General features: G+C 47.4%; 1 protein-coding gene across 2 annotated transcripts in view; it reads right to left on the minus strand.

Annotated features, from left to right (window-relative positions):
• Window positions 1–3,998: 3,998 nt before the first annotated feature.
• The window catches only part of igsf3 (immunoglobulin superfamily, member 3), a 101,861-nt gene continuing 78,391 nt past the window's right edge, over window positions 3,999–27,468 (minus strand). For both annotated transcript variants that reach the window (XM_024389432.1, XM_024389431.1), the window contains exons 7-9: window positions 12,955–13,365; window positions 8,119–8,547; window positions 3,999–7,738 (exon numbers count right to left, since the gene is read on the minus strand). In XM_024389432.1, coding sequence (XP_024245200.1) covers window positions 7,488–7,738; window positions 8,119–8,547; window positions 12,955–13,365 — 1,091 coding nt within the window. In that variant the 3' untranslated portion in view covers window positions 3,999–7,487. The remainder of the gene's footprint in view (window positions 7,739–8,118; window positions 8,548–12,954; window positions 13,366–27,468) is intronic.

Raw genomic sequence — 27,468 nt, forward strand, 5'->3', positions numbered from 1 at the left:
TAGGATTAGTTTTACTGTGGATATCGATACTTTTGTACCTGTGTCCTCCAGCAGCTTCACATGGTCCTTTGCTGTTCTGGGATCGATTTGCACTTTTCACACCAAAGTACATTCATCTCTAGGAGACGTGTCTCCTTCCTAATTGGTATGACAGCTGTGTGGTCCCATGGTGTTTATACTTGCGTACTATTGTTTGTACAGATGAACGTGGTACCTTCAGGCATTTGGAAATTGCTCCCAAGGAGCAATTGAGGTCTTGGTTGATTTCTCCCATGATGTCAAGCAAAGAGGCACTGAGTTTGAAGGTAGGCTTTGAAATACATCCACAGGTACACCTCCAATTGACTCAAATTATGTCAATTAGCCTATCAGAAGCTTCTAAAGCCATGACATCATTTTCTGGAATGTTTCAAGGCACAGTCAATGAAAGATTAGTGGAATCAGTGTGGGTAGCTGGACAGGTAGGATGACTGACAGTGAAGGTGAACAGGTGGTCACGTGTCAGGTGACAGAGGAATGGATGAGACTGAGGCAGGAATTCCTTTAAACATAAAGTGGTATATTTACCAAGTAGTCTGTGCTGCATCACAAAGGAAACAAATAACATGCATCTGATCAAATAACAATCATTCATGATTAACATAATTATGGAAGTCAACAATCCAGTTCATTAAGTCAATAGTAATCATCCGTGAGTCATTTAGGCTCCTAACTATTTATCATAAATCATGAAAGAATACAAACAATGAATGGTTATTCAATCTATAATCCCCATTAGTTTGGTATCAAAGTCGATCAGTTAGCAAACAATGACGTTTCTCATTTCACCCTTTCAATTATCTTCATGTGTACATATAATTAATTTCATGACATATTAACCATATCGATTGCATAATTGGCCTATGAGGATCCGTAGGGCCGTGATCATTGACCATTCACATTACACTATGTTTGAAGCGTGTGCTTAGCCTATAAACGTCTGACCTGCTGGAATTGTGATACAGTGAATTATAGGTGAAGTAATCTGTCTGTAAACAATTGTTGGATAAATGACTTGTGTCATGCACAAAGTAGATGTCCTAACCGACTTGCCAAAACTATAGTTTGTTAACAAGATTTGTGGAGTGGTTGAAAAACGACTTTTAATGACTCCAACCAAAGTGGATGTAAACTTCGGACTTCAAATGTTCCAAAGGTTTGCATCAGTGGCTTGTAGGCCGTGTGGAAGCCAGGAGATGCTAAATGTGTTAATTAACGGTCCATTTCCGTGAGACTGACAGTTATTGGCTTGACAGTCACCGGCTGAATTAATTGTGTGACCGCCACAGCCCTAGTCATGAGTGTGTTCAGATGCGTGTTCCATGGCAAATTTCCTTTACAATACAACAAACACAGGCTCATTCTGTTCAGGATATCCCTGGGTATAATGCCATGTCATCTTGTAACTACATCAAACAGTGATCATGGACACCGTATATTACAAGGTTTATGATATGGGAATGTGAAGTGCAGCCTTTGTGGTGCGCACTGCACAGAACACCGGAAGAATTAACACAATTATCTCTGTGAGTCTTTGTGTCAATTAGTCCCGTACGTGATGGGTTGCCAACTGGCGATTTGACACAAATAATTTAATCATTCATTCATGCACATTTGGACTCATTTGGTTTGCTTTATTGACCTTAGTGGTATTTTATTATAATCCTCAACGTCTCATCTTTCAAAATACACTGAGTCCTCTTAATTTACAGCATTTCCTTCACTTGGACAACAAAACATTTGCAAAAGTTGCCCAATTAATGGGAGGGATGGTGGCAACTTGTCGTGGGCAGGGCTCAAGTTCAGCTATCAGCTATCAGTCAAAACCCATACAGAGTAGAGGGTGACCGATTATGATTTTTCAACGCCTGTACCGATTATTGGAGGACCAAAAAAGCCGATACCGACTAATCGGCTGATTTTTAATTTATATATATATAATGACAATTAGAACAATACTGAATGAACACTTATTTTAACTTAAAATAATACATCAATAAAATCAATTTAGCCTCAAGTAAATAATGCAAAAACAAAGTGTTGGAGAAGAAAGTAAAAGTGCAATATGTGCCATGTAAGAAAGCTAACGTTTCAGTTCCTTGCTCAGAACATGAGAACATATGAAAGCTGGTGGTTCCTTTTAACATGAGTCTTCAATATTCCCAGGTAAGAAGTTTTAGGTTGTAGTTATTATAGGACTATTTCCCTCTATACCATTTGTATTTCATTAACCTTTGACTATTGGATGTTCTTATAGGCACTTTAGTATTGCCAATGTAACAGTATAGCTTCAGTCCCTCTCCTCGCTCCTCCCTGGGCTCGAACCAGCAACACAGCGACAACAGTCACCATCGAAGCAGCCTTACCCATGCAGAGCAAGGGGAACAACCACCCCAAGGCTCAGAGCGAGTAAAGTTTGAAACACTATTAGCACGTGCTAACTAGCTAGCCATTTACATCGGTTACACCAGCCTCATCTAGGGAGTTGATAGGCTTGAAGTCATAAACGGCGCAATGCTTGACGCACAACGAAGAGCTGCTGGCAAAACGTGTGAAAGTGCTGTTTGAATGAATGTTTACACGCCTGCTTCTGCCTACCACCGCTCAGTCAGATACTTGTATGCTCAGTCAGATTATATGCAACGCAGGACATGCTAGATAATATCTAGTAATATCATCAACCATGTGTAGTTAACTACTGATTGATTGTTTTTTATAAGATAAGTTTAATGCTAGCTAGCAACTTGCATTCGCGTAACAGGCAGTCAGTCTCCTTGTGGAGTGCAACGAGAGAGAGGCAGGTCGTTATTGCGTTGGACTAGTTAACTGTAAGGTTGCAAGATTGGATCCCCCAAGCTGACAAGGTGAAAATCTGTCGTTCTGCCCCTGAACGAGGCATTTAACCCACCGTCATTGAAAATAAGAATGTGTTCTTAACTGACTTATCTAGTTAAATAAAGGTAAATTTTTTAAAATAAATCGACAAATCGGCGCCCGAACAAAACGATTTCCGATTGTTATGAGAACTTGAAATCGGCCCTAATTAATCGGCCGACCTCTAATACAGAGCTGTGAAGTGGCGACCTTGAACTCTGACATGTTACTGTACAGCCACTGCATTCCAATTTAGCCACTTGTGACATTTTTAATTTGTCGTTATCCTAAATTTCAATGCACTGGTCCCATTTTTCATGAGCTGAAATAAAAGATCCCAGAAATGTTAATACGCTCAAAAAGCTTATTTCTGTAAAATGTGTTTAAATCCCTGTTAGTTAGCATTTATCTTTTGGTCAAGATAATTAATCTACCGGACGGGTGTGGCATATCACAAAGTGGTTCAAACAACATGATCATTGCACCTTGTGCTGGAGACAAAAGGCCACTCTAAAATGTGCAGTTTTGTCACAACACAATGCCACAGATGTCTCAAGTTTTGAGGGAGCGTGCAACTGCAATGCCGAATGCAGGAATGTCCACCAGAACTGTTGCCAGAATTTAATGTTAATTTCTCTACCGCAGACCACGTGTAACCATGACTGCACAGGACCTCCTTCACCTGCGGGCCCCTTGTGGGGAGAAACTCATTCTGACCGGCTGGGCCTGGCTCCCAAATGGGTGAGCCTATGCCCTCCCAGGCCCGTGCCAAGTCTTGTGAAATCCATAGATTAGGGCCTAATGACTTTTAAATAAAGTTCCTTATATGAACTGTAACTCAGCGAAATCTTAGAAATTGTTGCATTTATCTTTTCGTTCAGTGTGTATATATATATATATCCATACATTGCAGCCCTGAATCTGCAATAAAAATAATATAATGTAGCTCTGGTAATATGGGTCATATTTGAACAGCTAGGGCAGGGGTCTCCAACCATTTCTTTCCAAAAGGCTACTTCATATAAAAAAAGGATAAAATCACCAAAGTTGATGAATTGAAACAAAGAAAAGCACTGCATACATAATTGTGTTTTAGTTCTTAAAATCACACCTTTTGAATAGGTGCCTTTTTTATTTCAAACACCAGTAGTGCAACTAATGTTTTCTAACTGCACTGAACCAACACAGTGGCTCACTGGAGCAAAGCAAAACTTGTGGTCAAAACCATTCATCTTGAGGCGACAGGGGGAGGGGTGGTGAAAAATGCAATCTGTTCATTAACATCTAAAATGGGTGGGTTTTAATACAAACTAGCTTAACATTGCTAATCATTGAAAATGACAAATTAAACAATGATTCATGATCATTTTCTGGTTTTAAAAAAGTGGGGGTACAGCTGTTCCGTTTGCTCCATTGCTCAGGCGCCTCTGTCTGGAGGTTCATAGAGGGAAATATGTAGAAGGGTCAGGAGGAATGTCAACACCTAAGGTTGCACTGAACATGTTTTTATTGCAATAAACTGACAGAATAGCAAAGTGCCTTTTGAATGATAGCAGTGGTTACTATTCAATAGAATATATATCAGAATAAAAATCAACAAAAACATGTCATATACACGAAAAACACAAGCGTCTAAAAAAAGCTATGGCCTTTTCATTTCAGTGCACTATCATTTATCATAGACTTGAAAAAATAACAAAAATACATCACTGGAAAAAAGCAGCACTGGCTAAACTGAACACTTCACCACAAAGTTATTTTCCAGCTAAATCTGGAGCCACAGTCACTGCATGCAGCACTCGGAACGCAGCTACAACACTGTCGGAGCGTCTGGAGAGCATTTAGGATTTCGTCTAAGGATGTTGATTACTACAAAAACACCGTTCAGAGTACAACACAGCTCCAATTACGCACTGTGGCACTGTGACAACACACACCAAAGCCGCACCCCTCCACTTCCTGGTTTAGATTCAGAGATCCTGCACGCTGCTCAGGGATTTGCTGATTTCCTTATCACTGAATTGTGGCAAAACCAATGAAAAATTGTTGTAGTTTAAAAATGAGGGTCCACCTCTGGTCAGATGTTGGACCAGATCTTATCTTAGTGTCTTGGGTTCGTGACAGGGTTGAGCTGCTCTTTCAACTGCCTAAAAACAACACATCTAACCCAATGATGGATAGATCTAGCCTAGAGCGTATAAGTAAATATCACGCTGCTGACCTAACCTGCTAACATAGCCTGGTGCTACAGCTAAACACCTACACACATGAAAGCATTGTTCTATAGCTGTCAACCAATGCAGGTGATGAGGCCTTCCGCTCTCTCAGGATTTGAATGGCAGATGGAAAAGAATAGAAACAACCAAAAAGTTGTTCTCCCTCCCCCATTAATCTGCTGTTCAAAGTGACTTCCTATTCTGTAGATCCGTCTGACACTTGGCACAGGAAGTGAAGGGCTTGGCATCGCTCGGTCACACAAACACGACGCTAAAAAGTTTGAAGGTTACAAAACATCTAAACGCTTCCTGCAATATTGTCATGCAATATACATTTCGACACGATTGAGAAGAGAATGACGAGAGCTTTCAGCAGTCTGGCAGTGAAAGGGTTATTTTACGGATCAGGAATGTCACACTTCCTCTCCCGGCCGTTCCATACTATGGGAATGTGACTGATTCCCAACCCTTCTGCCAAGTGTACTGTAGGTAAGGGGGAAACATCCACAGTCCACAAGAGGCCGGCTTCGGTCCAGTCATCTATGGCAGTCTAATGCATTTCTATGAAGCTCACACATCCTAACTAGGTGTCACGGTACATTTCAATAAATAAACAAGACGAGCAAAAGCTTAAAGTGGATCATTTTGTGACTCTCGCTGTTAATCTACTGTACATCCTATAGTGAAGCTGCTAGGTTTCCAATACAGGTATAGAGCATTTAGTTAGTGTTTCCACACTGGCCAAAACATAAATCTTCAATGTGATGCCACTGACTGCGCAGAACAAATTAATCTAGCATTTCTATATCTACGACATTTCAGTGCCTGTGACTATGGACGCACAGTGTTATCATGACTTTGTATCTGTGTGGTGTGGTTGCCTGGCAACACAAGTCGAAGAGCAGTACTTGGAGAACTCTAAAAAGACATGTACATGAACTATGCAAAACAGTATAAAATAACAAAAATATATAAATGAAGGTACAAAAAATCCAAATAAAATCAGACATGATATTAATTCCCATGGTGTGTTGGTAATCTGTTTCTGGGGATGCTTTTGTTTTCTCTACACGTTGTCCAAAGAGCTGGTTGTGTGTGCGTGTGTGTGTTTTAATATGCATGTTCTTAAACTCTACACATATCTCTAGTGATGATATGTCTTGTGGCTCAGCTCCCCTCTACAGGAATTTCTAAGAGCTGCACAGCTTGTACCCATTAATTCATGTCTATTAAAGACAGCATGTGGTAGTAATAGCAGACAGCGTATGAAATGGCAGAGAATTTCATTTCAGTCAATAAATCCCACTGTGTCAATACATTTATGCAGAAACTACTCAACGGGTTTAACATAAGCGTAAAAATCGCCCTTTCTGCCTACAAGGCCTATAATCCCCCAGCATGGGGTCGGCAGCCATATTTACAGAGTGCCTCGGAACCAATCGGCTTTGCTCGCCCCTTTAAACTTCAAACATTTGTTGCAGAGGACAGCCTGGAATAAGTTCTTGGCACTGAAATATCCCTCATGTCAAAAATATGTTCATTTATCCTCATTCCTTCTCTCTTTCCCTCATTCTCACTCTGTTTGGAGAGGAGGAGAAGAGGTGTGCATTCACACCGATGCCTAGTGTCTGGCAATGTTCAATGGGCTCGCTAGGTCTGTCTCTGTCTGCCAAGGCAAACACACTGAGGAGACAGGTGGGTGAACACACACACACTTTCACATTGTCACGCACACATCTCTTCTAATTGTCTTTGTGTGTTTTTGTGGGAGTCTAGTCCACAGCGCTGGAGTCAGTTTGAAAAGGGCCCTCGCTATGGTAACCAAGGTATAAGGCCAGGCAGGGACTGATCTGAGTTCAGTGCTAAGTCAAACGAGCACAAAGAGAGAGATTCCTTATCATCCTCACTACGTCCTCAGTTCAATACAGAACAGTATGCCCATATAGGGTCCTTGACTAGTCATTTTCTTGTTCCCAGATTGTATCATTCTAGCAGACATCTTTTGAAAAACAGAATTTAAAAAAAAGAAAAATAACTATAGCTATGTTTTTCACTGGACGAAGAGAAGATGAGAGCGAGAGATACATACACTCACACTTCCAAACACACACACGGCTACACACTTTTCCACAGACACACACACACGACAGGGCTGCTGCAGAGTATCTCACAGACAGGCAGCCAGCACAGCCGGGGCAACCACGGGGGGGGCGGGGTTATACATGGACGAACAGATTGACTGACAGCTTGGACACAGCAGTGGTTGGTCAGGTGGAGGTCCGAAGTAGACCCTCCCTGGCGTGGTATTGGTTGGATCCTCGATGAGTACGGGGTGGAGGAGGGTTATGAGTTGCTTCCTTACTCCACTGAGCCAGGGTGCAGGCTGAGGGCGGGTGGGTCCAGGCAGGTGGGCGAGTAGCTGAGGTGGGGTTCTTTGATCCACAGTAAGGGGGCGCCGTTCTTGCCCTCCTGGGACTTGCTGTGGCTACGGCTCTTATAGCGCACCAGGAGCACGGCGATGAGGAGGATGCCGAAGATGGGGAACGGGTAGAAGAAGATAAAGTAAAAGAGAGAGTCATTGGAGCACACCACCGACTGCAGTGTGGAGACTGTGGGGAAGGAGAGATAAGATAGAGAGAGAAGGGAAAGAAGAGAATTGAATGAGAGTGCGATATGGATGAAAAAAATGACATCAATGGAGAGCATTACATTATGGTGTAGTTTGATGTTACTTTGGCATGCTACTTATAGCAGTCTATAGTCATAGTTGTGAGTGTGTCAGTACTAACTCAAAGACCAGAATCATCAGCACGAGCCAATGATCTCATATGCCATCTGTAGAATGATACAAATGGGAGGAGTTGGTTGGCCAGGGTTGGAAAAAAACGCTGAAATGTTTTTGTAGCCCCAGGCCATTGTTATTCACCTTGTGGTACCATCTGTTTTATTTTAAAAAGCACTATTAAAAATACAAATTTGATTGATTTACCCTGCTGGATCACGGTGACGATGGTGACACCAGAGTTGTTGGTCGCCAGGCGATACCAGGCGTTGCGGGGGTTGAGCAGCCACTCCTCCACGTGACAGTAGTAGCGCCCCGTGTCAGCGGGCCGTGCTCCCTGGATGGTCAGGCTGTAGAGGTCAGAGGTTGTCCTCTCAAACTGCAGACGTGAGTTAGGCCCCGCCTCCTCGGTGGGGCTACAGTTCCCGTTCCCGAACACGGCATCGTGTCCAATGGAGAACACACACAACTGGTCTTCCTCTTCCTCATCTTCCTCCTCGGGGCGCTCCACGTACCAGGACACGGAGAAGCGGGAGTCTCGGGAGGACTGGGAAGGGATGCTGCAGCCCAACCGGATGGAACCAGACTGGGACACAGTGATGTTAGATTCCAACTCCTCCACCTGCAACCGCACCTCTGCAGAGAGAGTGAGGAAGAGTGAGGGAGGGAAAAAGAGGGAGGGAAATTGGGAAAGAGAGGGGAGGGAGGAAAGAAAGGGTGAAGGAAGAGAGAGGGGAGGGAGGAAAGAAAGGGTGAAGGAAGAGAGAGGGGGGAATAAAAGAACATTCCAATTGAAGCTCATTTCTTGGGCAGAATAATTGTCATGCCTTGAAACAGAACTTCAGACTGGCAGATGTGCTTCAAATCAGTTTATACTTCAGAACCTCAACACACATAATCAAAAACACAATCATAAACTCATTTGATAGCAAAACATCTCTCATTGTCAGTTTTATGTGCCAAACTACCCTTAAATGCCAAAACCCCAAATCCTAAAAAAAATTGTCTAACAGGGTAACTAGCCCCACCAGCTGTCCATGGCCTTTCCAGTCTGCTGTTCTGCTCCAGGCCTCCCTCCCTCTTAGAGGCTACTAGCCCAGGGGGAGAGTGTCTGTGTGGGATGGCTACACTCCTACAGGGCCTTCACACTGACCCAGTTAGAACAAGTAAAAAGAACTGAACTTAAAAAGACTCTGCTAGATCAGGCTGTCTGTAATGTTTCTTCTTGTTAAAAAGGAGAGCGCAGAGCGAAAGAAGACAGACAAGGAGAGAACTGGCATCTGAACCATTTCTGTTTGACTTCCTGGGTGACTGCATTCTTTAGCACCTTAATGAGACCCTCCCAACAGCCACCTGGGAAATCAGGCCTGTAAATTTGCAGCCCATCATTATATATTTATATAGCTGTACATGTATAACTATATGGAATGAGCACTCCCTGATATGGTGTTTGATAATAACCAAATCCCCTGGTGAGCCTTGGAATCCTGAAGGAAACAGAGGTGAGACTCAAACAAAGTGAGTCACTGATATGCATACACACACAATCATGAATACACACATGCACAAGGGCGTGCACTTGAAGAAAATAGATGCGTTTCTGCAATGTGTGGGGAAGAAGTGTCCACTTTCCTGCTAAAATAACATACGAGTGCTTTTGCTCCCTGACCAGCTCCAGCTTCAGTCTGATCTTCATGTTGCATTTGGGCAAATGTCACAGACACCCGCACATTTCACCCTGCATTTACAATGCTCTACTCACAGGACCCCTGGCACAACAGATTGCTTTCAGAGATGTTAGGGGAGGGTGTAGCCATGTTTGTCTATCAACAGTCACCTTCCTTTGGGGGTCAGAGAGAGGAGGCATAGGGGGGTGAGGAGGGTAATAGCAGGGTAGCTGGGTGGAGGGGAGGCGATATGGCCTAAAAATCAACTAAATTTTTTTCTTCTCTAAATCAGCTTAGTTGTACAACTAAAGGTCAAATACACTGTATTTCAAACAGTCAGCAATAATGTAATGAATTTAGGGCGTGTGAAATAAATATAATCCTTCCACAACCATAAGATCCACTAATAATGTACTTAATTTTATCAAAATATAAAAAGCAACATTCAACAATTTCAAAGATTTTACTTCGTTACAGTTCATATAAGGAAATCAGTCTATTTAAATAAATTCATTAGGTTCTTATCTATGGATTTCACATGACTAGGAATACAGATATAGATCTGTTGGTCACAGATACCTTACCAAACAAAAGAAGGTAGGGATGTGGATCAGACAACCAGTCAGTATCTGGTGTGACCACCATTTACCTCATGCAGCACGACACATCTCCTTCACATAGAGTTGATCAGGCTGTTGATTGTGGCCTGTGGAATGCTGTCCTACTCCTCTTCAATGGCTGTGCGAAGTTGCTGGATATTGGTGGGAACTGGAACACTGTAGTACACGTCAATCCAGAGCATCTCAAATATGCTCAATGGGTGACATGTCTGAGTATACAGGCCATGGAAGAACTGGGACATATTTTTATTTTATTTAACCTTTATTTAACTAGCCATATCGGTTAAAGAACAAATTCTTATTTTACAATGACGGCCTAACCCGGCCAAACCCTCCCCTTATTTGGCCGACGCTGGGCCAATTGTGCGGCGCCCTATGGAACTCCCGATCACGTCCGGGATCGAGCCAGGGTCTGTAGTGACGCCTCTAGCACTGAGATACAGTGCCTTAGACCGCTGCGCCACTCGGGAGCTGAAACATGAGTTGACGGAGGCGGATGAATGGCATGACTATGGGCCCCAGGATCTCGTCACGGTATCTCTGTGCATTCAAACTGACATCAATAAAATGCAATTGTGTTTGTTGTCGGTAGCTTATACCTTCCCATACCATTACCTCACTGCCACCATTGGGCACTCTGTTCACAACATTGACCTCAGCAAACCGCTCGCCCACACGGCGCCATACACGTGGTCTGCGGTTGTGAGGCCGGTTGACCGTACTGCCAAATTCTCTAAAACGACATTGGAGGCGGCTGTATGGTAGAGAAATGCACATTAAATTTTGACAACAGCTTTGGTGGACATTCCTGCAGTCGGCATGCCAATTGCATGTTCCTTCAACTTGAGTCATCTGTGGGCATCAGTGACAAAACTGCATTTTAGAGTGGCCTTTTATTGTCCCCAGCACACGGTGCACCTGTGTAATAATCATGCTGTTTAATCAGCTTCTTGATGTGCTACACCTGTCAGGTGGATGGATTATCTTGGCAAAGGAGAAATGCTCACTAACAGGGGTGTAAACAAATCTGTGCACAAAACTTTTGAGAAATAAGCTTTTTATGCGCATGGAACATTTCTGGGATATTTTATTTCAGCTCGTGAAACATGGGATCAACACCTTACATATTGTATTTATATTTTTGTTCAGTGTAGTTTTAACCTGCTTTTTTTGCAATCACTGATCTGGCTTTTAAATATGTTAATTCAAATGGATAAAAAAGAATAATAATAATAATTATAACCAGAACCATGTATAATGTACATTCACTAATAATGACTATCTTCTTGTTGCAGGCATTATAAAACATTAACACAGGTCTCATAAACAATCTCTCAAGCACAAGCCCACATGCTAGTGAGTAGCCAGCTAATCTTTCTATTGTTATGAACACACCCTTCTGTCCACCTCCAATTGCCAGCTGGTCCACTTTGTTCAGGTGTTGAAATCAAGCCTACCTTATTTTTCAGAATGAGAATGAATTGGCAATTTATTATCTAATTGTGTTTTATGCTTATTGCGCATTTATAAAACACAGACTAGACAGCTGGTAGAACAGTCTTTGGATAAATGCTGCTAGCGGTACGTGGTACCCCAATGTGGCTGCGCGACAAACTTGGCTTTCATTCTCCAGAATGAATGTCCATTGATACTCCTGTTTTAGTAGTGTCTGCTCTGTGAGTCATTTGAGGAGTTGAGACTCTCAGTTTACACACACACCCCAAGATCACTCCTTCCTCTCTGACAAGCGGTTTGGTCCAACACGAACAGTCATATGGACACTGAAATGGAGACATTATTTTACTGTAATAGAAAAGTTAACCTTTCTAATGAGGAAGTGGCAAAGCGAGAGGTTTTGCCAAAATCGGTCCAAATTAAGGCCAATACGTTTCTGCCTTCATGCATTTGGGACACCTCCCATTGTTAGAGTGGAGATATGAGCATCTTGTCATTATATGCAGATCTCTGGTGTAAATGGGAAGGTACACACAACACAGAGGGAGTGAAGGAGACGAGACCAGAAAGACAACAAGACGACATAAATGCCCATAAAAACAGAAAACATGTTGACTCTTGCAGTACAGACATTTGGAATATTATACAAAAACATACATTCAAATTAATCAGATCTATCGCCCAGCCCTAGGAGGGGGGCTTGGAAGTCTGTATAGTACATGGTAGGGTTGGGGCCATTGGGTTTGAGGGGAGTAAGGTAGCAGCTCGGTGGGTAGGGTGGCATGGGGCTGAGGTGAGGTTGTGTGTAGTTGGTGTCGGCACAAAATGGACTTATTATGGGCAGGTGGTTTATGCCCCTCAGCTCTGCCATGCTCTGCCCATTTGGCACCAGGGCAACACCCGCAACACGTCCACCCGAGCTCTGCCTGGGGCAAGTGGATGGTGATGAGGTCATCAAAGCGAGACGGCCTTTAGGGCAGGGGGAGAGGGCACAACTGGTCACTGCCAGAGGATAAATGAACCACATGGGTCGAGAACAGCAGCTGCTAAACACTACAGAGACAGAGAGAGACACTGGGCTCTTGCTGTTTCTCTTAGGAAGATTTCTGTGTGTAAAGGCTGAGTGAGGAGTCCCGTGCCAGTTTGTACCAGTATCCCTCCTCTCTGTTTTCACTTGGTTGTCATACCAGGACCTGTGTGAAGCTTGAGGAGTCACGTGCCAGTCTGTACCAGGCTTCATCCCATTCAGCTCTATATCCCTCCCGTCATCCCTTCCCTTGTTCCCTCCTTTCTGTCCTCACCTGGTTGTCTGACTAGGACCTGTGTGAATCCTGAGGAGTCCCGTGCCAGTCTGTACCAGGTTCCGTCTGGGTCTGTGAGCCACTCCTCCACCAGGCAGTAGTACGTCCCAGAGTCGCTGCTCTCTGCCCTGTTCAGTGTCAGCGCGTAGAGCCGTGGCGACAGCCTCTCAGCCTGCACTCGTCGCCTCAACCTCTCCTCGTCCGCATACGCGCCATATTCAAACGCGCCCGAGCGCTCAATCCTCAGCAGTAGTTCATCGGCCTCAGCACCTGCCGCACGGCGCACATACCAGAGCACGGCATGCTGGGAGTCTTGGCTGGTCTGGGACGCCACGGAGCAGTTGACACACACGCGACTATCTTCCAGGTAAACCAGGGACTGGTTGGTCTTCTGCACCCGCAGCTTACTCACTGTGGAGGAGAGACAGGGGAGGGAGAGAGAAAGGGGGAGAGAAATGGGGGGGGAGGAAGAGGAGATGGAGAAGAGAGGGAGGGTAGGAAGGTAGTGGGGGAGGAAGAGGAGAGAGAGAGAGGGGAAGAGAGGGAGGGTAGGAAGGTAGTGGGGGAGGAAGAGGAGAGAGAGAGAGGGGAAGAGAGGGAGGGTAGGAAGGTAGTGGGGGGAGGAAGAGGAGAGAGAGAGAGAGGGGAAGAGAGGGAGGGTAGGAAGGTAGTGGGGGGAGGAAGAGGAGAGAGAGAGAGGGAGGGTAGGAAGGTAGTGGGGAGAGGAAGAGGAGAGAGAGAGGGAGGGTAGGAAGGTAGTGGGGGAGGAAGAGGAGAGAGAGAGAGGGGAAGAGAGGGAGGGTAGGAAGGTAGTGGGGGGGAGGAAGAGGAGAGAGAGAGGGGGAAGAGAGGGAGGGTAGGAAGGTAGTGGGGGAGGAAGAGGAGGGAGAGAGGGGGAAGAGAGGGAGGGTAGGAAGGTAGTGGGGGAGGAAGAGGAGAGAGAGAGGGTAGGAAGGTAGTGGGGGAGGAAGAGGAGAGAGAGAGGGTAGGAAGGTAGTGGGGGAGGAAGAGGGAGAGAGGGGGAAGAGAGGGAGGGTAGGAAGGTAGTGGGGGAGGAAGAGGAGAGAGAGAGAGGGGGAAGAGAGGGAGGGTAGGAAGGTAGTGGGGGGAGGAAGAGGAAGAGGAGAGAGAGGAAACAGTTATTTCAGTGTTTATAGAAACAAGTGAATGGTGGTGACAGGTACACAATGTCATTTCTGTTTGTGACAGACTTGTTGAGGCAGTCTTCATTTCCTGCCGAAAAAGAGAGGATATTAGTGTGTGGGTTGAGGAGAGGCAAGGAGAGATGGAAGGGAAGGCTGTCAGTGTATGACAGAGAGGGATGAAAAGAGAGGCCTTGGGGCCTCCCGAGTGGCACAGCGGTCTAAGGCACTGCATTGCAAAGCTTGAGGCGTCACTATAGACCTGGGTTCGATCCCAGGCTGTGTCACAACCAGCCGCGACCGGGAGTCCCATAGGGCTGTGCACAATTGGCCCAGCGTTGTCTGGGTTAGCTGACGGTTTGGCCCGGGGGGTGCTTAACTTGGCTCATCGCACTCTAGCGACTCCTTGTAGCAGGCTGGGCGCCTGCGGGCTGACTTCGGTCATCAGTTGAACGGTGTTTCCTCCGAGACATTGGTGCGGCTGGCTTCCGGGTTAAGCGGGTGGGTGTTAAGAAGCGTGGCTTGGTGGGTCATATTTCAGAGGAAGCATGACTCGAACTTCGCCTCCCGAGCCCGTTGGGGAGTTGCAGCGATGAGACAAGAACACATTTGGGGAGAAAAAGGGTGTAAATTACAACAAAACCAAAAAAAGATAGCCTTGAATAAGTTGGGTGGGTGAGAGGAAAATATTTAGGAGGGAAAGATGAAGGGAAGAGGGGTATGCAAGACTCAGTTTAAAAGCGAGCGAGGCAAAGAAGAGAGAGGGGGAGATTAAGGAATCTGAGCTGTGGGAGAGAAAGAGAAAAAGATGGAGAAATGAGGAAAGGAGGCATAAGAGGCCTGTGGGAGTTAGAGGGAGGAAGGGAGATATGGAGGGAGGCAGTGCTAGAATATGATGTCAGGGAGGTAGTGTTAGGATGGGGCTCAGGGCGCTGTGACTGAATTGGTTAAAGGGACATCAAGTGTGAGATTGGATTAGCTACAGGTACATCAAGTGTGACCGACCAGCGCCTCAGTTGGAGGCTTAAAGGAGAGAAAACACAGCGTGTGTACACACAAACACACACACCCCTTAACTGATCAACTAAAACATTAACTAGGTCACACATGAAAAGGTACATTATCATCAATGTAAAAGAGAACAGATTTAATTCACCATTCTCATTTGAACACTAGGGCATGAAATAGGACACACACACACACACACACACACACACACACACTTGCCTGTGCTGAGCTTTGATAGGAATGACTGCCTGGAGTCACAACCATCTGCCTAGAGAATTTCACCCGTACTCACAGATTGGTGAATGTGCTTGGATGGTCAGAGCGTGTGTGTGTGTGTGTTAGAGAGCTAGCATTTGGCCGTGCTCTAAGATGCATTTTCACAGCCCTCTTTCCTCTCCACAATGGCCTCTTGAGTGAGTTCCGAAATTAGTCATCTTCGGCTGGCTACACACTGGAGAGAGACCCGCTCTGAACGTTCCCAACCCCAACAACCACTCCAGCCGGAATTACAGACGAACCCTCCAGAATCCTGGCAATCATTCTCCAGGAGAGAATTACCTCAGAATCATCTGGAGTGGAACCGTGCTGGATTGGATTGGCAAAGGACAAAGCGCCTCGCTGTTTTTCCCCATTTGAAGTTAGAATCCACTTGTAAAACAGAGGAGAGTGGGGGAGGTTATAAGCCTGTTTCCTTGGACCAGTGTTTACAAAAAGGCCTGTTCAACTTCAAAGCCTGACCAAATACCAGTCATTCAAGGCCATTATGGTGCATTATAATCCATTATAAAAGGCATTAAGTCATTGTGAGCCCTGAAACAGGTCCATTGGCTTCAGCTTCATAGGAAGCAGTACACAGTGGTGCTCAATACAAGACCAGTGAAAACCTTTTCACACTGCAGAGACAGTGGGGAGAGACAGTGGGGGGAGAGAGTGGGGGAGAGACAGTGGGGGAGAGAGAGTGGGGGAGAGAGAGTGGGGGAGAGAGAGTGGGGGAGAGACAGTGGGGAGAGAGAGTGGGGGAGAGAGAGTGGGGGAGAGACAGTGGGGGAGAGACAGTGGGGGAGAGAGAGTGGGGGAGAGAGAGTGGGGGAGAGAGAGTGGGGAGAGAGAGTGGGGAGAGACAGTGGGGAGAGAGAGTGGGGGGAGAGAGAGTGGGGGAGAGAGAGTGGGGGAGAGACAGTGGGGAGAGACAGTGGGGGAGAGACAGTGGGGGAGAGACAGTGGGGAGAGAGAGTGGGGGAGAGACAGTGGGGGGGAGAGAGAGTGGGGGAGAGAGAGTGGGGAGAGAGAGTGGGGGAGAGAGAGTGGGGGAGAGACAGTGGGGAGAGACAGTGGGGGAGAGACAGTGGGGGAGAGAGAGTGGGGGAGAGAGAGTGGGGGAGAGAGAGTGGGGGAGAGACAGTGGGGGAGAGAGAGTGGGGGAGAGAGAGTGGGGGGAGAGTGGGGGAGAGACAGTGGGGGAGAGACAGTGGGGAGAGAGAGTGGGGGAGAGAGAGTGGGGGAGAGAGAGTGGGGGAGAGACAGTGGGGGAGAGACAGTGGGGGAGAGACAGTGGGGAGAGAGAGTGGGGGAGAGACAGTGGGGGAGAGACAGTGGGGAGAGAGAGTGGGGGAGAGAGAGTGGGGGAGAGAGAGTGGGGGAGAGACTCCGCACCAGGACCCCAAACACAAACTTGCGCACGTTTCAACGGCATTTAAAACGCGTTTGTCTTCAACAGGAACTGAGGCAAAAAACAGGGCTGTGGGGATGAGGATGTAGAGTACATGGACTGGGAATAGGACGTGCATACTGTACACTGAGTGTACAAAACATTAGGAACACCTTCCTAATATTGTGTTGCACCCCTCCCTTTTTCCCTCAGAACAGCCTCAATTTGTCGGGGCATGGGCTCTACAATGTGACGAAAGCATTCCACAGGGAAGCTGGCCCATGTTGACTCCAATGCTTCCCATAGTTGTGTCACGCTGGCTGGATGGCCTTTGGTTGGTGGACCATTCTTGAAACACATGGGAAACTGTTGAGCAAACCCAGCAGCGTTGCAGTTCTTGACACACTCAAACCAGTGCGCCTGGCACTTACCACCATACCCCTTTCAAAGGCACTGAAAACATGTCTTGCCCATTCACCCTCAATGGCATACATACACAATCCATGTCTCAAGGCTTAAAAATCATTTTTTTAACCTGTATCTTCCTCTTCATCTACACTGGTTGAAGTGGATTTAACAAGTGACATTAATAAAGAATTATAGCTTTTACCTGGTCAGTCAATGTCAAGGAGCCGGTGTTCCTAATGTTTTGTACACTCAGTGTATGTGCAGGGATCGCCCGCATTTTCTGTGTATGTGTGTGTTGATGCTTTGGGAAAAGAGCATATATATGTAGAGACTTGTTCAATCACACATATGTTACAAGGCCATACATCATGCATAGTTATTGCCAGTTCCGTTTACTGCTGGATTCTGTGTGTGTTTTAGCGACTGTCAATGTCTGTGTTAATTGTGTTTGCGTGTTCTGCGTGAGTGTGTTTCTTTAATGAGTCTCATAGGTGCCAACCCAAAGTAAGACAAATACATAATTGGAAACACTTGTCATCTATGTTCTGCATTAGCTGGTGTGTCACTCAAACCCAGGCCCTATGCCTGTGTGTGTGATGTAATGTGGATTCAAATAAAGTATTTAAAGTGTGTGTGTGCGATGTAATATGTTAATTAAAATAAAGTATTTAAAGTGTGTGTGCGTGATGTAATATGTTGATTCAGATAAAGTATTTAAAGTGTGTGTGTGTGTGTGTGTGTGTGTGTGTGTGTGTGTGTGTGTGTGTGTGTGTGTGCGTGCAACAGGCTCAGATTTGTTCTACTCTCCGTCAGCTCTGTGTAATCTCTCACCAGTACAAGAGATAGTGAGTACTGCTGAGATCCTGTGTATGATTTTTATCCCTCCCATACTCTGGGATACTAGATGATAGATGAGAAGATGATCATTTTTAGAAGTTAACCTTGAAGTAAACGCTACTGAGGGTGTGGCTAGAATCCCCTTAGACAGTCCTGCTGGGTGTCCCAGTGAGGGAACAGACCAAATTAAACACTGCCAAAGAGCCCTGCACTGCCATAGCCAGGCATGATTAAATGACAAGCTAATTAACATTCAGCCCCTCACTCTCCTAAAACAGAGTGAGTATTTTCTCTTTGTTGGAAAATTAAACAAGATTCTGTGTGTGTGGTGGTTGGAGTTTTTTAGCAGTGTGCAGAGCACGTGTCATTGATAGGAGCACACACTTTTACGCTCTCTAAGAAGCTAATCGAAACCACCCCCTTTCTCCTCCTTCCCTGAGTGTGTCCAATTTATCGTCAGAAGGTGTTAATGGCAGAGTGTGCTGCCGAGCCCAGATAAAGCCCCTTATTTATCAGTGGTGTAAAGCACACAATGGCCACAAACACATCCCCATTCACATCCAGAACGCAGACAGGGATACAAACTTTATGCCCAACACATGCACACGTTCCATCTTCACTCTCCTCATAGCTATGTGCCACAACTCTGTCCTCATAGCTATATGCCACAACTCTGTCCTCATAGCTATATGCCACAACTCTGTCCTCATAGCTATATGCCACAACTCTGTCCTCATAGCTATATGCCACAACTCTGTCCTCATAGCTATATGCCACAACTCTGTCCTCATAGCTATATGCCACAACTCTGTCCTCATAGCTATATGCCATAACTCTGTCCTCATAGCTATATGCCACAACTCTGTCCTCATAGCTATATGCCACAACTCTGTCCTCATAGCTCTATGCCACAACTCTGTCCTCATAGCTCTATGCCACAACTCTGTCCTCATAGCTCTATGCCACAACTCTGTCCTCATAGCTCTATGCCACAACTCTGTCCTCATAGCTATATGCCACAACTCTGTCCTCATAGCTATATGCCACAACTCTGTCCTCATAGCTATATGCCACAACTCTGTCCTCATAGCTATATGCCACAACTCTGTCCTCATAGCTATATGCCACAACTCTGTCCTCATAGCTATATGCCACAACTCTGTCCTCATAGCTATATGCCACAACTCTGTCCTCATAGCTATATGCCACAACTCTGTCCTCATAGCTATATGCCACAACTCTGTCCTCATAGCTATATGCCACAACTCTGTCCTCATAGCTATATGCCACAACTCTGTCCTCATAGCTATATGCCACAACTCTGTCCTTATAGCTATATGCCACAACTCTGTCCTCATAGCTATATGCCACAACTCTGTCCTCATAGCTATATGCCACAACTCTGTCCTCATAGCTCTATGCCACAACTCTGTCCTCATAGCTATATGCCACAACTCTGTCCTCATAGCTATATGCCACAACTCTGTGAAGCGGTTCTTTATTTGCCGAGTCAAGTGCGGGAACAGATGAAGACATCTTTTGGGAAGTATTTTACGGTCCAGGAGGTGGGAAGGAAAGTGCACTGTTAAGGCTGTGCTCTGTAGTATCTTTCCAACCTCTTACCATGCCTCTCTACCAGTCTAATCAGAACACCGGCCATCGGTCTGAACTCAATGAAATGCTATCAACTACAGACCGTTGCAAAACAGCCCAACCATAGGGATGTACAGTATTCAATAGTCTGTAGAACAAATAAACCTTCTAGAATTCATCCAGACAGCCAGTCTCATCACCTGCCAGGACATGAATATTCAGCAGGCTCACCTACATGCTCATGTATATTCATGAGGCTCCAATGAAGAACTCCGACAGGAAGGTGTTGTGGGTCTCTGGTTCATATTTTGGTGCTTTATGATCATTCATCTGAAAGGCTTGACACCAGGGACATTGGATGCATTCCAAATGGCACCAAATTACCTACATGGTGCACTGCTTTTCACCAGAACCCCATGTGCCCTGGTCAAAATACTGCACTGTTATAGGGAATTGAGTGGTATTTGGGCCAGAGACAATGTGATTAGACCCCACTCAGCCTAATGGCCCACTATTGTTTCTCCATCTACACAGGCCTTTTGGTGAAATATGTTTCAGTATTACAGGCATAAAAGTCCTCAGAGGTGTCATTGAGGCAGTGGGGAAGAAATAAGTCAGAGAGAAAGAGAGAGAGGACATGGGGGATTAGAGGATGAATGGAGAAGGTAGATGAATTAAATAAAGAGAGAGCAGATCAGGTTGAAGAGACAGGAGGAGCAGCAAAGAGATGAGGCAAGAGGGATCATGGGAGATGTGGGGAGGCTAAAAGAAAAGAGAGAGTTCTCCTGGGAGGATTTAGGACCAGAGGGGGGTCTCTTGGGTTTCAACTCAGGGAGGCTTAACGTCTTAAACCCGGCCTGCTCCGCCCTTAGCATTAGCCTAGCCACAGGCTGAGCCCAGAACGGATGTACAACACCAAGGGCTCAGACACACTCTGATCCCAGAGGACGGCTCAATGCAGCTGGGTCGCTCCCCCGGCCCGGAGCCCTGCCTCTGGGGAGAGGTCGGAGCGGGTTCCCTTTGGGGAGGGATGGGCCTCTACTCTCGCTGAGGAGCCGCTGTTCCTCTCTTCTTCTGCTATAATGGGGAGCCTAATTTCTATGCTAATGATGCCGATGTATCTCTGATCCTTTTGTGTCAAAAGGAGATTACCCCCCCATCTCACACTCCCGCCGCAATGTCATTAAGATTGAGGTAATTATGGGGATCTGCACACGCCCAATGGCAGCCTCACACACCCAGCTGCCTTTCTCCTCTGTCTCCTGCTCGCTGTCTCAGAGACTGATCACTGGACTCTGCCTGGCCTAACTGGAAAGGGGGAGGCGAGGGAGGAAGAGAGGGAGAGAGGGAAAGGGAAGGCGAGCAGAGAGGGAGAGAGGCAAGGGGGGTCAGGGGAACTCTAGGTACTGATTAATGACCCCCCAGAAGCAGGCAGGGAAATGGGATTGAATAAAGCGGTGTGTGTGTGGGTCCGTGCGATGTGTGTGTGTGGGTCCGTGCGATGTGTGTGTGTGGGTCCGTGCGATGTGTGTGTGTGGGTCCGTGCGATGTGTGTGTGGGTTCATGTGATGTGTGTGGGTCCGTGCGATGTGTGTGGGTCCGTGCGATGTGTGTGTGGGGGTATGTGCGTGTGTGGGTGGGTCCGTGCGCGGTTGTGTGTGGGTCTGTAAATAGGTCTGTGCGTGTGTGGGTCCATGTGTGTGTGTGGGTCCATGTGTGTGTGTGTGGGTCCATGTATGTGTGAGGGGAAAGTGAGTCTCTGCCAGTAAACATAAAACACGTTATGTCCATTAAACCAGTGCTGGAATGTGGTCATAGATATTGTTGAGGGAAGCCAGTGCTGACTGCTGGCTGCAGAACAGTTTCTGGCCTGGAGATGAATGAGACAGAGAGAGAGAGGACACAATAGACTGTGTGTAGTGTATTAGGGGGGGAGTATGTGTGTTTTTAGAGATTGTGCGTGTGTCCTTGTATGTCCCAAGCAGTAGGTGTGCGTGGTGGGCTGTCTGTGCAGTCTGTGAGGAAGACAGAGAGATGAGCTGACCTTGAGTGTCTGAATCAGACATGATTCATCAAAAGCCTTATGAAATTATTTTCTCACACAATGGCTCTTAATTTTATCACCTACTGTGTGTGTGAATGTGTGTGTGTACACGTGTGTGTACACGTGTGTGTGGGGGGAATAGGAAGGCGGGCTTGGAGTGCAGATATCCAATCCGACAGTAGAAGACACACCAGTGCCTGGGGGGTTAGATCAAAACTCTACTGTACACAGCACAGCTCAAACATGATAAGACGTCATATCCCAGTCACAACAATAACAACCCCTCACACCACCACTGTAAAAACACCACAGCAACATCTGGACGAATAGGAAGACAAGATGGGTGCAGGAGAGAGAGGCAGAGCGAGACAGAGACAGAAAGCAAGAGCGAGAGAGAATCGGTCACTGTGGGTAGAAGAAGAGGAAAGAGGAAGAGAAGGAAAGGCAGAGAAAGACGGAGGTAGAGAAGACAAGATAAAAAGGAGGAAGGCTATGTCAGGGTGGTTGTGAAACTCTGAGCCCAGTGGCGTCTGACTGGAGAATTGGGGGGACGACTCCTCCCTAATGAAGACGGACAGCTGCAATCCATCCACAGATAAGCAGGAACCTCCAGTCACCACGGTGATGGTAACGCTATCAATAACAAGGTTGGAGGAGGAGGAGAAGGGCTGTGCTGGGTGACATGAAGAGAGCGTGGGCACAGAGAGAGCTGTTACTGCCATTAACACTGAAGACACTTCACTAGCACTCGGCACCAAGACACCACCAGGAGGGGTGGGCGGATAGTGAAGGGGTGGGGAAAGGAGGGCGGAGAGAGAGAGACAGCGGGGAGAGAAAGGAGAGAGACAGAAAGGAGAGAGAGAAAGACAGAGGGGAGGGAGAGACAAAGAAGGGAGAGAGAGACAGCGGGGACAGAAAGGAGAGAGACAGAAAGGAGAGAGAGAAAGAGGAGAGAGAGAAAGACAAAGAGGGGAGGGAGAGAGACAAAGAAGGGAGAGAGAGACAGAAAGAGGGGAGAGAGAGAGAGAGAGACAGAAATAGGGGAGAGAGAGCGAGAAAGAGAGGAGCGAGAGAAAGGGGGGGAGAGTAGAAGAAGATAGAAATAGCAGGGGGACACTTTACTGACACAGGTATGATGGACATGTCATCATATGTATACTGTATCAGCTACAAAGACCAGCTCTTCAACCCATACTGTATGTCTGCTTCCCAAATGGCACCATATTCCCTATAGAGTGCCCAACTTTTGACTACAGTTTGAGCAGGGCTCTGGTCAAAAGCAGTGCACTATATAGGGAATAGGGTGCCATTTTTGACTCAGCCTATGTGGGCTAGTTCCAGTAATAATCAGCATACTGTTCTTGTAGTCTAGCGGTTACGAGCGTTGGGCCAGTAACCGGTCGCTGGTTCGAATCCCAGAGCCGAGTAGGTGAAACATTTGTCGAAGTGTCCTTGAGCAAGGTACTTAACCCGAATTGCTCCTGTAAGTTGCTCTGGTTAAGTGTCTGCTAAATGACGAAAATGTCAAAATGTACAGCATGTAGGCTAGAGTGTAGGTGTGGACCCCCCCAGATCTCTCTCTACAGGAAGTAGGACACCATCATCTCCCTTTGATTCCAGCCTACAACCAGGGAAAGTTAATATCACATTCCTCAAACGATGTGGACACGCACACACACACACACACACACACACACACACACACACACACACACACACACACACACACACACACACGAAAATGTATTAAATTCCCCAAACCATCATTAATCTGAGCTCCGGCTTCATTACGGAGAATCAGCATAATGGTGTGTGTGGTACGGGAGAGTTATGAAGAGCTGGTATTAGATTGTGTAGAGATGAGACTGAAGCTTCCCTGGTGATGTGCAGGACTGAACATGTGTCTGCTCTTATTATGTTTTACAGAGAGACAAAGAAAAAACGCAATCAGGAGGAATATAGTATTCCTCCTTCCATTTGTGTGCTGTGAGCCATGTGTCAGACTATATAGAAGCATGTTCCAATATAAAATAATTACACTCATGCACGGGGACAGAATCCAGGAGTTTGTGTGTGTGTGTGTGTCTGGTAGCCTCTAATCTATGGGTTAATTTCAGTCGATGTGTTCAAGGCATCTTAGTTTCCATAGAGAGGACAAAGGAGAACAGACACTCTTCCTCCTTCTGCAGCAGAAAAGCTCTTTATGTTCCTGGAGAAGAAGACCAGAACAAACCTACCAGAGGAGCTGAGGTTGGGGCTGGTGCTCTGTAGGGCTTTAGGGGGCTGGTGCTCTGTAGGGCTGTAGGGGACTGGGGCTGGTGCTGGGGCTCTGTAGGGCTGTAGGGAACTGGGGCTGGTGCTCTGTAGGGCTGTCGGTGAGCTGGGGCTCTGTAGGGCTGTAGGTGAGCTGGGGCTCTGTAGGGCTGTAGGTGAGCTGGGGCTGGTGCTCTGTAGGGCTGTCGGTGAGCTGGGGCTCTGTAGGGCTGTCGGTGAGCTGGGGCTCTGTAGGGCTGTAGGTGAGCTGGGGCTGGTGCTCTGTAGGGCTGTAGGTGAGCTGGGGCTGGTGCTCTGTAGGGCTGTAGGTGAGCTGGGGCTGTAGGTGAGCTGGGGCTCTGTAGGGCTGTCAGTGAGCTGGGGCTCTGTAGGTGAGCTGGTGCCCTGTAGGGCTGTAGGTGAGCTGGGGCTATGTAGGGCTGTAGGTGAGCTGGGGCTCTGTAGGGCTGTAGGTGAGCTGGGGCTCTGTAGGGCTGTAGGTGAGCTGGGGCTCTGTAGGGCTGTAGGTGAGATGGGGCTCTGTAGGGCTGTAGGTGAGCTGGGGCTCTGTAGGGCTGTAGGTGAGCTGGGGCTCTGTAGGGCTGTAGGTGAGCTGGGGCTCTGTAGGGCTGTAGGTGAGCTGGGGCTCTGTAGGGCTGTAGGTGAGCTGGGGGCTGGTGCTGGGGCTCTGTAGGGCTTTAGGGGCTGGTGCTCTGTAGGGCTGTAGGGAACTGGGGCTGGTGCTGGGGCTCTGTAGGGCTGTAGGGAACTGGGGCTCTGTAGGGCTGTAGGTGAGCTGGGGCTGTAGGTAAGCTGGGGCTCTGTAGGGCTGTCAGTGAGCTGGGGCTCTGTAGGTGAGCTGGGGCTCTGTAGGGCTGTAGGTGAGCTGGGGCTCTGTAGGGCTATAGGTGAGCTGGGGCTCTGTAGGGCTGTAGGTAAGCTGGGGCTCTGTAGGGCTGTCAGTGAGCTGGGGCTCTGTAGGTGAGCTGGGGCTCTGTAGGGCTGTAGGTGAGCTGGGGCTCTGTAGGGCTGTAGGTGAGATGGGGCTCTGTAGGGCTGTAGGTGAGCTGGGGCTCTGTAGGGCTGTAGGTGAGCTGGGGCTCTGTAGGGCTGTAGGTGAGCTGGGGCTCTGTAGGGCTGTAGGTGAGCTGGGGCTCTGTAGGGCTGTAGGTGAGCTGGGGCTCTGTAGGGCTGTAGGTGAGCTGGGGCTCTGTAGGGCTGTAGGTGAGCTGGGGCTCTGTAGGGCTGTAGGTGAGCTGGGGCTCTGTAGGGCTGTAGGTGAGCTGGGGCTGTAGGTAAGCTGGGGCTCTGTAGGGCTGTCAGTGAGCTGGGGCTCTGTAGGTGAGCTGGGGCTCTGTAGGGCTGTAGGTGAGATGGGGCTCTGTAGGGCTGTAGGTGAGCTGGGGCTCTGTAGGGCTGTAGGTGAGCTGGGGCTCTGTAGGGCTGTAGGTGAGCTGGGGCTCTGTAGGGCTGTAGGTGAGCTGGGGCTCTGTAGGGCTGTAGGTGAGCTGGGGCTCTGTAGGGCTGTAGGTGAGCTGGGGCTCTGTAGGGCTGTAGGTGAGCTGGGGCTCTGTAGGGCTGTAGGTGAGCTGGGGCTCTGTAGAGCTGTAGGTGAGCTGGGGCTCTGTAGAGCTGTAGGTGAGCTGGGGCTCTGTAGGGCTGTAGGTGAGCTGGGGCTCTGTAGGGCTGTAGGTGAGCTGGGGCTCTGTAGGGCTGTAGGTGAGCTGGGGCTCTGTAGGGAGCTGGAGCTCTGTAGGGAGCTGGGGCTATGCTGGGTCTGGTGCAGGGGTTATGCTGAGCCTGGGGCTATGCTGGGTCTGGTGATAGGGCTATGCTGGTGCTATGCTGGGGCTTTGCTGGGTCTGGGGCTGGTGCTATGCTGGGCCAAGGCCTCACGTTTCATCTCTCTAGTCCTTTCTAGCACTTCACACGTCATCCTCAGTCCAGCAGAGGCCCAGTGCAGTCAGAGGCACTGTCCCATCACAGGGAGGGAGCTGCAAACTGCATGTATGCAGAGTATGCATATGAGTAGCATTATGCAGTCACTAGTCTTGGGCGATATACCGTTTCTACCGGGTATTTCCAAATACCAACGGTGTGATTTTCAATACTGTAAACAAAAAGAGAATCTATAAGTATATCTATAAGAAATCTAAGATGTGTCAAATAAATTATCTCCAGCTATGCATTTGGTTTACTAACTGGCTAGATGTCAAGCTTCTTGGTTACAGCAGAGACATTCAATCCCCTCCTGGATCAAGATCTCTGTTGCCTAAAATGGTTTGTGCATCCGTCCAATAGCGCCCCTTGTGTGCACATTCGGTAATACCGCATAACACCCTAAAACCCTGAAATCTGAATACCATAGCAGTCAGCCTCGCTCGCTCGCACGCGCACGCACACACACATGTGAGGAAGCTCATACATATTGAGCAGGCTGGTGGGTCAGTGTACAGGCACCTCTGGAAGCATGATTTAAAGTCTCTCAATAATGTATTTGGTCAGATGCTGTGTGATGCTCCAGCTCTGCTCACACCTCATTACCCCCACTCTCCTGTTCCGCTCGTTTCTGCTTCTTTGAGAGAGAAAGTGGAAACGGCAAATGTCAGCCTCTCATTTAGCGAAGAGTGGTTAACATTTAAGAAAACAGCTAGGGGAAAGCAGAAGAGACGGCCTACATTCTGACAGATGAATCACGGCTCTAAATGGAGCCATGTGACGCGTGTGTGTGTGTGTGTGTCAGGCCTAGTTGGGGAGGAAAACAGGATTTGACTAAAACAACAGAAAGTATGGAGGAGCCAATGGGGGAGCTGGATTAGTCCACCTCACAGCCAATCAAATACTCCTGTGAGCCCAAGCCTATACATGGACTATACATGGAATATAGCCACCATAATTGATTACTTCGCCATGGTAACTCATGCCAATGTAACCGATCACATTGTCACAGTAACTGATAGCTTTTCCAAGGTAACTGATCACGTCGTCATGGAGACAGTGCGGAGCCAGAAGAGAGTGAAAGAGAGCTCCATTGATTTTCTAAATGTGTGTGCGCGTGTCATTGGTCCTCTTCACTAGGGGTAAAGACAGTAAAGTGCACATCAGGGAAACTAAACAAGCGTGCAGGATGATAAATCGATTGCCAAATGGCTCCTGAAGGGTCTGGTAAGACTGTGTTCAGCTTGAGTGGCTAAGGTCAGAACACTGTCTGTCCCTGAGCTGCTTCAGAGCACAGACCTGTGTGTGTGCGTGTGTGTGTGTGTGTATGGTCTGAGGTTGATGTGTGTGTGTGTGTGTGTGTGTGTGTGTGTGTGTGAGAGAGGGAGTGGGACAGAGAGAGAAACCCTGTACAGTTGACTATATTCTAATGGCTGGCTGTCTTATTGATCAGCAGAGTCACTGAGCTCATCTCTCTGCTGAGTTGTAATCAGCCTCACCTTGACACATCAGTCACACACACAGCCAGTCTCAGTGACAGTAAAGTGGTATAACCCCACACAGCCAGTCTCAGTGATAGTAAAGTGGTATAACCCCACACAGCCAGTCTCAGTGATAGTAAAATGGTATAACCCCACACAGCC

The sequence above is a fragment of the Oncorhynchus tshawytscha genome, linkage group LG26, assembly GCF_018296145.1.
Source record: "Oncorhynchus tshawytscha isolate Ot180627B linkage group LG26, Otsh_v2.0, whole genome shotgun sequence".
NCBI lineage: Eukaryota > Metazoa > Chordata > Actinopteri > Salmoniformes > Salmonidae > Oncorhynchus > Oncorhynchus tshawytscha.